General features: G+C 35.7%; 2 protein-coding genes and 1 long non-coding RNA gene across 8 annotated transcripts in view; 1 reads left to right on the top strand and 2 right to left on the bottom strand.

The window, feature by feature from the left end:
- Window positions 1-121: 121 nt before the first annotated feature.
- On the bottom strand, window positions 122-1612 carry LOC102674360. Its single transcript, XR_422384.2, has 2 exons — window positions 1405-1612; window positions 122-676 (listed from the first exon to the last, which is right to left on the bottom strand). It is a non-coding gene; the product is annotated as an uncharacterized LOC102674360 (long non-coding RNA).
- A 319-nt stretch (window positions 1613-1931) lies between these two features.
- LOC102674136 (armadillo repeat-containing protein 6 homolog) lies at window positions 1932-4439 on the top strand. The gene is made up of 5 exons (XM_006619908.2): window positions 1932-2201; window positions 2670-3001; window positions 3076-3371; window positions 3457-3722; window positions 3833-4439. Exons 1-5 carry the CDS (start codon window positions 2085-2087, stop codon window positions 4205-4207), a joined length of 1386 nt encoding a protein of 461 aa, XP_006619971.1. The 5' UTR covers window positions 1932-2084; the 3' UTR covers window positions 4208-4439.
- Window positions 4440-6284: 1845 nt separating this feature from the next.
- Window positions 6285-12413, bottom strand: part of LOC102673819 (thrombospondin type-1 domain-containing protein 4-like) — a 41481-nt gene continuing 35352 nt past the window's right edge. For 5 of the 6 annotated variants that reach the window (XM_006619905.2, XM_031512516.1, XM_031512515.1 and 2 more), the window contains 12 exons: window positions 11886-12090; window positions 11602-11768; window positions 11307-11400; window positions 11125-11197; window positions 10763-10971; window positions 9854-9986; window positions 9512-9761; window positions 9163-9345; window positions 8919-9083; window positions 8614-8790; window positions 8324-8492; window positions 6285-8251 (listed from right to left, as the gene is read on the bottom strand). In XM_006619905.2, coding sequence (XP_006619968.1) covers window positions 8133-8251; window positions 8324-8492; window positions 8614-8790; window positions 8919-9083; window positions 9163-9345; window positions 9512-9761; window positions 9854-9986; window positions 10763-10971; window positions 11125-11197; window positions 11307-11400; window positions 11602-11768; window positions 11886-12090 — 1944 coding nt within the window. In that variant the 3' untranslated portion in view covers window positions 6285-8132. The remainder of the gene's footprint in view (window positions 8252-8323; window positions 8493-8613; window positions 8791-8918; window positions 9084-9162; window positions 9346-9511; window positions 9762-9853; window positions 9987-10762; window positions 10972-11124; window positions 11198-11306; window positions 11401-11601; window positions 11769-11885; window positions 12091-12413) is intronic. The other variant, XM_031512514.1, reaches the window with a different exon arrangement.

Here is a 12413-nt window from a genome sequence, read left to right on the forward strand (position 1 = left end):
CACATTAACATGTTCTCTCCATGGAAAAATATATTAAAATTAACTCATTTGTCAGTCATACATAGTATGTAAACGCGAGTAATTCTGCACAACACTATAATCACAGAACATAATCTCTCTCGATTGTTGTGCATCCTCTTCTTAAACATTAAAACATTTTTATTCCACTGTAGTTATACCACAAATTGTGTCAGAACAAATTCTTATTCAATACTTCATGTATGCTACTTAAAATTATTTGTAACAATTTGAGCATCATTTAAAATGTAATTTTTATTACTTTATAAAATTGATTTTTTTATTGATTATATTAAACGGCACCAGAATTATTACAAATTTACAGTAACTCTCATTTAAGGCTACTCGCTTGTATACATAAAATTATTTTTAAAAATCTTGTTTGTTAAATATATACATATATATAATGTATAGCAATATATGTAATGATGATCTGTGATGATATTTGAGTGTTAATTTCTCTGAACACACAAAATCTATTAAAGTAACTTGATATGAACACAGCGATAACTAGTTATGCATGACAATGTGATGCATCATGATTTTATCATTCTTTCTTGCATTTTTTTTGTGGAGATCTATAGTTCATCTGTACCTCTTCTTTCATACAAATATTTATTTCATGCTTTTTCATATCCACGATCACTTAGTGCAATTTCTGTAACATAAATTAATATTTATAAAATTTTCTGCATAATTCTATAACACTTATGATAATAATTCATAACATATTATAGTTATATTTCATTAAATCTTCAATTATCCAATATATTTTTCACATAAAAACACTAACACATTAAACAATATATATTAAAATAAATATTGCATAAAAAGCAAATATAGTCTTATTAATTATGAATAATTGGTATAAATTTTTGCAATTATTACTTTTTATAATAAAATAAAAAAAAAAAGTGCGTTTGTCTAACCGATGACGCGAATGGCGTACATAGCGTTTCAAAGTGACCAAAGTTATAATCAATGAAATATTATGATTTTATAAAAGTCATTATTCCGTTATATTATAAATTATAAAATAAACTCGCAAATATTATAACTCATTTTAATCACATGATGATTTTTACACGCACAAAATTTTATAATGTATGTCTTTAATGATGAATAACATAACACAGTTTACACGCGTGTTAAGTAACCATGTAGAAGTAATGTTCTTTGAATTCTCATAAAGAGTTTATTTTTCAGTTATAATCATATCTCACATAATCATATCTTTTATGCACTGAAAGATACAACGCCCAAAAGCAATTCGAGAAAGATTAGAGTTCTTACGGACAAGAAACTTGATGGAGTGATCGGTGGGGATGCAAGAATGAGATCTGATAATAAAGATATCGTAGAACCGATAAACATTAAAAACACTACCTTCGCACTTCGGCACATCGAATTTTTGAGATTTTCAGTTTCAGCTGCCGACAAATCGACAGCAAAATTTGAAAAGATCAAATAGTAAGTGACAAAGAATTGTTTCCCTCGATCGCAATACGTACGAACACGGTTAGGCCAGGCAAAGCAGCTGAGGGCGCTACGATCGATCATTGCTTACGTTTTATCAGGATGGGAAACTTACTTTTTCAAATTTATTTTTAATTATTTTTATTTTGTTTTTTTTTATATTTTTTAATATCTTTATGAATTTATTGCATAAATTTGAAAATCACTTTTTTCTAACAACATTTAAAGATATAAAAGAAATCTATCAATATTAATTTCATATAAATTATTAATTTTTTTTAAATATCTTATATATAATCTACTTTTTTTAATTACTTTTTTTAATTCAAGTAATTTATGATGATAAATTAATTATGATAATAAAAATAAAGTAGATAGAATAAATAAATAAAATAGATGGTATATTAGATTATAAATCCCTAGATTTACCCCCACCAATTCGCAATGTGTTCTTAATGTATTATAGAACACGACAAGATTGACATTTGTCTTTTTGTTTTCACGTGGATAAGACACGCTGCGTTCCCGAGACAGCATTCATTTCCTAATATAGAAATTCAGAACGCGGTGAACAAAAGTATAGCATTATCATGGTTCGCGTAATTAGTCAGGAAACCTATGACGAAGTTGTCCATGAAAATATGGAGCAATTTTCGATGACTCCGGAAGAAGCTATAGAAGACGCGGTAAAACAATTAGAAGCTCAGGTATCTAAATTTGTTTCTTTTTAATTTTCTGTTATATAAATTTCTACAAAATGTTTGTTAATTTCTTACAAATTTTACTTCAAATTGCATAAAAAACAATTCATCACTTTAAATCAATATTTTAACGTTATTCATTATATAAAAATTTTCGAAATTAAATAAGTAATATTTCTAATCACATATCAAGCTATTTTATATGGAATTTATGTCAAATTAATTCTTTTTTTTTTTTTTTATAAATGTTAGAGTTCTAGTACTAACATTTTTTTATTATCTTTACATTATTGCAATTAATAATTTTATTTTTATATCAATAACAGATAAAAAATTAAATATCAAACTATATAATATTGTAATTTTTTCACTTAAAAATATTACAAAAATATTACAAGAATACTAAAATTCAAATAATCTAGAACACATTATATAAGTACTTACATGTTGTTTTTATCAATTCTATTTTTATAGGGTATAGACTTGAGCAATATCATTAAAGATTTAATTCTCAATGATGACAATGAATTAATTACATCTTGTTTAAATCAAATTAATATTGCAATAGAAGATCAAAATTATGGAAATATTCATCATACATTAGACAAATTGAGAATTCAATTAGATAAAGATATTGCACGTAGAGTATATGCAGGAAGAAATGGGGCTTATAATAGTTTAATAAAATTAATGAAAGCATGCCTTAATAATGGTACAATAATAAAGGCAGCATTGAAAACTATTACTTCATTGATGACTGGTAATCCAGATTTATTAAATGATGAGGGAATAGCCTTACAAATACAGTAAGAAATTATTAGTTATGATCAAATACAATATGAGCAATTGTTTTTTATTTATAAATTATTCCATTTGTCAGGATTTTAGATAATTATCCAGACATTCCAACATTACAGTGTCTTTTACGGTGGATAAGAGAATGTTGTATAAAGCATGAGAATAATAGACAAAATATTTTTAATGCAGATATTTTTAATAAGCTTAAAAAAATATTAATTCGAGATAATGCATCTGGACCTGAGTTAAGAGATGCTTGTGCTGTAATTAGAGCTCTGGTGTTAGATGATGATATTAGACATGAATATGGAAAAGCACATGAGCATGCAAGTATTATTGCAAAGGGAGCCCTCAATGTTCTTACTGGATTGATGCCAAGTAAATAATGTTTAATTCTTTGTATGTATAGAAAAAATTGTATATGCAAAAAAAAATTTTAATAGGTACATTTTACTATGTATAGGATATAAAAAAGATAAAGGGGTTGTAGGTGATTTAATGATAACTTTAGCAGCATTAATAGTGAGAAATGAATTTTGTCAAGAAGTAGAGGATGCAGGAGGGTTAAAGTTTGTTATAGATGTCATGATCGATTATCCAGATTCAGAGAAATTGAATTGGCAGGCTTTAAAATTATTAAAAGCTCTTGCTGGAAATGATAATGTGAAATCTCACATTGTAACTTCAGGCTGTGGCCCTTTAATTGTTTCTGTCATAAGTAGACTCAAAGTAAGTTTGTGATTCTTATGATGATGCTTTTCTGTGAAATATGTTGATTAGTGTTTAGATCTATGTATGTAAGAAAAAATTTTAGCACTGAAATGTTAATCATGTCATAGGAATCTGAGTGTGTAGTGACCGCAGGACTTGCATGTATTTCCGCATTAACACTGAGGTGTCCCTCAAACGCTGGTGTGTTTTATGATTGCGGAGCACCGCTTATAATCATAGATGCGATGAAAGCTTATTCTAAAAGCGTGAATGTTTTGAAACAAGCTGCTTGGGCTATTCGAAATATGTCTGTAAGAAATAAGGCAGAATGTTCAGAATTTATTACTCATGGTGTAGAGGACGTTTTGACAAGTGCTCTTCAACAACATGGTTCTAAGCTCGAAAGTGACGTAAAGGCGGCTTTGAGAGATCTGGGATTGAAAGTGGAATTGAAAGAAGAATGGACCGGAAAAGGTACATCCTTAAACAATGGGATTAATTAATCGGTATCATGTATATTTTGCAAATATTTCAAATTTTTATACATCTTACTTTGAAAAATGATAAATATACATGTGAAAAACTAACGGCTGATATTAGTATTTTTCGTAGCAATACATTATGTATATGTATTGTTTTTGTAATTTGTTTTTTTATATATATATATATTGATGTATATTTATGCGTTGTATATTATTATAAATTTATAATAAACTTTTATCTTTATTACGATAAGATATACAATTAGTGATTCACGATCACATATGAATACCATGCTTTAACTCGGTTTTTATTTTATTATTTCATTTCCATTGTCACTTTTGGAAAATCTTCTTAGAATTTTCTTATTCATATTATTTTTATTGAGCAAATGCATTGATTTTTGTCAACACATGAATGATATTTCCAAAATTATTGATTTAATTAATTACGTGAAAGATCTTATTAATTACTAAACATTTAAGAAAAATTTTTCAATTTATTCTTTGCTCTGAGTAAAGTATAAGCTCGATTTTAATATTTTGTCATTTTAGATCTTGGATTTCTTTTGAGCAATGTCAGGTGTATAATATATACATATACCTGATTATTATGAATAATATCCGAAATTACATCCATCTTTAAACACATATCCATCATGTACATTGTATAGCATTTTTTCCGATCAGTCTATACTCTCCATTTGTCCTTTACATCTCTAAATATCAAAAATCGTTTACAAAAAAGTTTTCACAAAACATCCTTTTTAATATAAGATTTAAATGTACTCGATCTAATTAATATTACTTTTAATAGGAGTATAAATGAAGATTTAGAAACACAACCGTATATAAAATTTATTCTTTTATTTTTTTGTTTAGAAATGACATTAAATATTAGAAGATTAAATTTGTGAAAACTTCTTATGTTACGGATAATATCTTTCGAATATCATAGAATACACATTTACGATCAAGAATTGCTATTCATTTCCTGGCAATTCTTTACATCGATAATTCATTATTAATTCTTCGTTGTACTTCACTCCTGCAAGAGACTACGATTGTATCACAGTCTTTGACGAGGTCACATTTGCTAACGAGCGCTATATCGCGTCTCGAGCCAATGTGATAATACAATAGACTTTCATTCGCAAAATATGACCAAAGTAGACGTAAAATATAGTAAAATCGAAAATGAATCATAGTAAAGATGCCTACATTTATACTTTCATAGATCGAAGTGTACTTATAGTTAGAGAAATTTAAGAAAATATATGTATACATACAATTTCGAAATGGATTAGAAAAAAATATAAAGCAGTCTTTCTCAAGATTAAGCAGAACTATCCTATTCATCTATCGATCATTGATTCTTAAAATTGAATTCAGTATGTGCAAAAGTGAGCAATATCTTTGTGAAGAAAGAAACGTAATAATCGTGTAAATATGTTACATGGTGAAACGCTTGTATCTCTTCGAAACGCATCGTAAGGTATTTGAATATTTTTTTCCAAAAAGACTATTTCTTTCCTATCCTCACATGCAACACAAGTCGGCATTTGGTAGCTATTTAAATAACACACTGCTGGGGGATGCCCTTCGTCGAGACACGTACATTTACCATTCATGATACGCGTCACAGCCATAAATATTAATACTCGGAATAATAAACGGGATACAGTATAATTATAAATACGTACACAGATCTATCGTAAGGGTTGAGGTTCGGTCGAACAATTGTTTTCCAATCCGATAGAAAAATCATTGCCAATTAATCGTTTAATCATGTAATCAGATGAAACGTTCGATGAAATCGATAATAGAGTTAAATCGGAGGAATTGTTTTTGTACACGCATGCAATATTTGTATTTTATCGGCAGCTACTGTGTGCAAATGTCGAATAAACTGTAACAAATGAAAAAAAAAAAAAATGAAGGGGGAGAGAGAACTGAATGAAAAAAAAAAAAAATGAAGGGGGAGAGAGAACTGAATGAAAAAAAAAAAAAATCAAAAATCGTGCTTCGTCTAAAATAATTTGGGAAATCAACACTTACCTGTGAATCAGCCCCATATCGGTGTAAAAGTAAAGAAATGATATAAGGAAAAACGGAAATTTTATTGAAACGAATTGCAACAGAAATTTAGCTTCTCGAGGGACACAAAGCGAATCGGAATATGGTACAGTGTTCGCAAACTTCTTTCGTGTCGAGAAGGCAAACCGGAATGCGATTTAATTGACACTGAGAAATTGATTGCCAACGCAATTTTCACGAGGTTTTTTTTTCCGTTTGATCGTTCGTTATCTATTTAAACTTAAACTAATCTACGTCCATATACCTCTCTGTAAAGGTTTCTTCACTACGCGCGAGTAATTCGTGGATTTTAATAATAATACTTCTCGCGATTTTTATTAGAAAATGTCGGAAATTAAATTCGATTCTACGTATACAGTATACCAGTGTTATATTTTTTACACAGAGACAAGCGTATATTTGATTCGATACCACTGCTATAGTTATTATCCTACAACTATGTTCGCACATTAAAGAATAGGCAAATCAGTTGACATCAACTACATAGAAAACGATGAATACACGAGTTTCACGATAAAGCTCTTCGAGCGAAGTTCGATTCGACAGAGACGTAAAATATTTCTCTAAAGATCGAACGCGTTCTCAAACTCGTTCCTTGTCGAAAACAAGAATGTAAAGAGGGGAAAATTATGTCGACGCGCTTCCGGTTTGAGTTCACCGCGCTGTCCTTGTCGCGATGAATGAATTTGTTAATAAAGTCGGGTTCGTAAATCAAAATCGGCGAATTCATTCGACTCGATATGTTAATTAAATGCTCGATTAACAAAAATTATTCGCATTCATCGTGGTCCGATTGGCCTATACGAGCGCATAAATAATGTTTTTGCAACTAATACAGCCTACCTATCCAAGTACATCGAGAGCACATGCAGTTGTATCGATCGAAACGTTTTTGCTTCTCCTTTTCGCAGCGACACCAGACAGCTCGTGTGCTTGGTTCGTTTCGTTTCGTGTCGTGTCCACGCACGGTTGTCTGGGCACAAGCACGCAGGTTTTACCTAAGTGGGTACATGGGCGTACAGGTTTCACGTCGAACGCGCATGCAAATGGGATCGCAACTCATCCAGGGGCGTAACAATGATAATCCCTTCTCGTTCTTTACCGACGATCCAACCTATTTATCGTTCCCCTGCTATTTTCAATATTATATCGCACACGATTTAGGAAAAATTCGATAAGAATTTTTCATTCCCGTTTTGCTTTTATGGATATACTCACGTGTTTTGCTTTCGAGATGTTTGCAATCGAATGGCTTCGAAGTCGAAATTTCGAATTGCGAATCGATCGTTGTTCAAGTTATTTCGGTGTCAAGTACACAGGATCAAGATCGATGCATTGAGAAAATTACGTCCCTGCAACTGTTCGCTTGTACAGAGGATATTTACATACGTAACACATATACATGCCCCGTACGATACGAGTTTCTGCAGACGTGTGCACACGCATCATACTCTCTCCTATACGACGACGTCGTGCTCCCTTTTAAACGCCTTCGGCTCTCGAACGACTAGTTGATTTCTCGTGAATTTTCACCTACTATCCCACTTTCCGGGTTTAACGGAATTCCTTGTGGAATTAAATAATCGTTCCTCCGCAGCGTGCCGCGCGGGAATAAGATAATAAAAGGAATAAAGCTACGCGGGATTAGCCGATTATCGTGTTAAATAAAATTGTACATAACATGATCGTCTCTTTGTCACAGTCTTATCACTCGCTAAGATTCCGTATCGAATTCCCCGTTTATATTTAACTGAAAGAGGAAAGCAACGAGTTTAATCGAATTGAAAACGGTCACGACCATGGAAAAGGTGAACCTGCCTGAAACGGTGACTCGTCCTCGGCTGTCGAACGATTACTCGCGGCATCGACAGCACGAATACTTGTAATATTTGATCCGGCAATAACCATTCTTCACGACCACCGAGCAATCTGGATGCTTGTCAACGCATTCCGACGATGCTTCATACGCTTCTGAAATTGTGAAAAATTTATCCACTCGTTAACCACATCGTTCGAAACAAGCACGTAAACCATCAAACTTACTTTTGGGCGGTTTGATCAACGACGTAGGATCATCCTTTTTGCACGGCTCCAGGCTGCATTCCTGTTGGTCGCTCGGTTTCTCAGCATCTTCGCAATTCGAGCTGCTGACACCTTCGAGAATACAACGAACCAGTCTGGTTTGCACGCCGGTACCGCATGTCACCGAGCACTGAAAAAAACCGCCTTGGTATTTATATCGAAATTTATATCGGTATTTATATATCGGGAAGTCAAAAAGTCACGGTGCTCGTCCGATCATAAATCTACGCATGACTCGACTCGCGATTTACCTTCGACCAGTCCGAGGTGAACCATGTCGGTGTGCACACGGCCGCTCTGCATACTTGTTCGTTTGCTGGCCTCGAGCCGCTGCAATTGCTCGCCGGCAACACGACGAATTCGTTGTTCGTCCTTGCGACGCAAAGGACTTCTCGATACTGGACACCCACTCCACACGACACGGAACACTGAAACCATATTTGTCCACCATGTTCATTCGAGACGATATCAACCGATTGGTGGCGTCGTTTTTTGTCGTCGGCAATTATTCGACAAGCCACCGGAGATACTCCGTTTTCGCTTATCTATCACCAACCAATGTCCATGGACCGGTGAACCATTTCGCGCTATCGCAATTCGTTCCTCTTCCGAAACATTCCCTTTCCGTTTCCGGCCTCTCTTTGGGATTGCAGAACAACTCGCTGACATCGGCGCAAGCTACTTGCCTCGTTTCCACTCCGCTACCGCATTCGGCCGAACACTGGACAAAAGATAAGAGAACGTTTTCCATTCGATTCGATTCGATTTCGCCATCCTTCCTTTCCATTTATCGATCTTACCTTGGCCGACCATTCCGAGTAGAGCCAAGGAGTTCGTTGCTCCATACCAGTGTACGTAGTGCAAGGCGGGGATTCGCACATTTTCTGAGATTCGGGTTTGTTGAACGGCGGACAGACATTTCCCGATGACGTGATGCAAGTCACTGTTCGATTTCGAATTCCCATCCCACACGTCGTCGAACACTGAAATCGTCGTGTCGCTTGCACAAAATGCGTTTCCCTTAATTCTCGCATTGACATAGTTATTTTTTTCTTTTTCGAACGAAAGAAAGCGACACGAAAGACTCTTTTCTTACGACTACTACCTGTGTTACAAAATAAGAGAAAAAGGAAAAAGGTAACGACGTACAGGACCCCAGGCGCCGACGTCCCATCTGGGCGTGTCGTGTTGAGAGTGCATATGCCTTAATTCCGGACTATTCGTGCAAGCCGGTTTCGCACAGGTTTCCACGGTCCTAAGGTCTGGCGGTTGTACGCACGCACCGTCTAACACTCGCATTGTTAAGTTCGCTTTTAGTTCCTGTACACACTCCAATTTTCGTGTTCTCGTGCCGGTGCCGCAGGTGACCGAGCATTCGCTCCACGGTTCGCCCCTCCACCTGAAACCACCGCCGTTTCCAAATTCCTTTCCGAATTGCGAACATGCGAACCAATTTTGCACGAATCAGTCAGAGGAGAAGATGGATTTTACCTAGGTGGGCAAGGATTGTCGTTGCAACGCAACGGAGGCGGGTGTTGCGGCTTTCCCACGTTGCGACAACGTTTGTCGTTCACGATCATCTGCTTGGTCTCGCGGAAGCACTTGAAGATAGCTGTCTGAACGCCTAAAAATGTAAGTAACATTTGGTTGTAGTTAGACCAAACGGTCTTGCCTTCGTTTCACAAGTGGTTGTCCATTTTATATCGCATATATCCTTTTATCATAAAGGAAACGACACAGATTTTTTAGTTACCTAATAAAGCAATTTTCTCGATAAGATTGCAATGCGTTTAAAAGGGTTGAAGGGTTATACGACATTCGGGGTCAATTATTGGGCTCGTGTTGGGAATGGAAATTAAAAAGAAGAAGGAGGAAGTGACAGCTGTCACGACGTTATTTCACCGTGTTGTTGCCCGTATGAGCTGCCAATCAAAATGAAAAATATCTCGAATGTCCTATTCGCGATGCAGCACAATGCCATGTGAATGGGCCGATATTGAAGAGGTCGATGGATGGAAAATAACAACGTGGCCACGGATGTGGGGTTTCCTGTTAATAAATTTCGTGAATTGAACGCAACTTCCGTGATGGCGATGAGCGAATCGAGCACTGTAATCTTACGACCCTTCGAACCTTGGCGATAATACCGAAACGACCGACTTCCCACGCATTGCTCGATTAGTCGAGCTGTTTCTCTGCGGTTTCTAGGACTATTAATTATCTACGCGCTTTTTTTCTAATTGCTCGTTTAATTAGCGTGTCCGAAAAATCGAGCTCGTGCGCTCGCCACAACGAATCGGAATCGCGTGGGAGTAGCATAAATTCTAAACTTTTTTCTTTCTTTATTCGAAACTTACGAAATAGTAATAAATTGCGAATTAGAAATTGATCTACACGTACCTCCTCCACATTCTTTGGAACAAGGAGTCAATCCAAACATCTTCCAAGCGAACCGCGCACGTTTCTTTTTCTTGCCCTTTAACTTCGGTTGATCACCGGCCATCACCGTAGTCGGGGAATGCTTCATCTCCTCCTTTCGTCCTCTCTCACGGCCTCGCGCTCGATCTTGATTACGAATCGTCGGTAATAAATCGATTTTCTGATTGGATCTGAAAAAGCGAAAATCCTAGTGGACTACTAATCGTAACTTTCCAAATACGATTTCTTTTTTTCTTTTTTTTTCTTTTCTTTTTTCCCGTATAAATTGTTTCCGATTTGATTCAAACGATTACGAAGCTCTATAATAATTTGAGAATATTTACATTCTGGTTACGGGAATCGTGAGGCCAACACGCGCATCCGAATCAGGGATTTCGTTGCCACGATCGATGGATCCTGCGAAAAGAGTAAAATGTCAACTCGTTTAAAAGCCATGTAACCAAAGATATCGTCGAGGATTTGGAAAAATGCGTTCGATTAAAGATTTTTCGGTGTAATGTATTACCTGTCGCAAAAAGTGGCGGTGCTATTAATGGCTTTCCATTGAACGGCATCATGTATTTGTAAAGTACTCCAGGATTCATTTCCTGTGCCAGAATCTGAAGAACCGATTTAAAAAAAATACCAATAATACCGATACACGAAGTCACGGTTAAAGTAACACAATGCCAGGTCGAGAAATGATCGTGTGTAAAAAAAAGGGGGGGAGAGGGGAGAGGGGAGAGAGAGAGAAAAAAAGAAGAAAATCGATCCAATAAATTGGAACGAATGAGATATCAGAGACATCTTTATGGTCGTACCTCTAAATGCAAAGAATCGTTCAGTGGCCCGGTCGCCAAGATACACTCCATGCGGTTTCTGTCACCCCTCTGGTATGTTAATGTCGTGCCAGCCGCTTTATAAGTGCCGCTTGGACTGTAAGCCAAGGGTCCGTTCAGGATGTAACTACCGTTGCCGTCTCTCAACGCTAACACATCAGAGATTAGTGGTTAGAAAAGCAGAGAGGAAAAAAAGAAGCGAGATCAATTTGGTCGTATCCCTAAATAAACGCGGCTCGAGCATTTTGCTTTTTTCATAACAATACCTAAGAAATTGCTACTGTGTCGTAGTTCGGATATGTTGAGGGACATGGCTCCTTTCGGAATACTGGTTACAGGTTGATGACCCCGTGGCAGGATTGGTTCCATAAAAATGCCCTCGTACAGTCTACAACCTTTACCCTGACCACCGCAGACACCACAAGCGTCCATCGTGACTCCGGAACCTACCACACCGTCGCAACCCACGGGCTGCGAAAGATAAAAAAAGAAACAAGGACAAGCATTTAATGAACTGTTCTGTTCCGAACGAGCGTGCAACGCAACGTTTCGCGATAAATAGATCGACGAAATCAATGGACTGAAAACAGTTCGAAAATTGGTGTGAAACGACTCGCTGTTGAATCGCGGTGAAAGAATAGACGCGAAACAATGGTGAAACGAAAGAGAAAGAAAGAAAGAAAGAAAGAAAGAACAAGCGGAACGGACAAAAGAGACACGGTTAACTAGTCGCGTTGCGATCGAACCGGCTATAATTAAAAAAAAAAAAAATGTAAAGGGAAGAAAAAATCGAC

The sequence above is a fragment of the Apis dorsata genome, unplaced genomic scaffold, assembly GCF_000469605.1.
Source record: "Apis dorsata unplaced genomic scaffold, Apis dorsata 1.3 scaffold_455, whole genome shotgun sequence".
Lineage (NCBI taxonomy): Eukaryota > Metazoa > Arthropoda > Insecta > Hymenoptera > Apidae > Apis > Apis dorsata.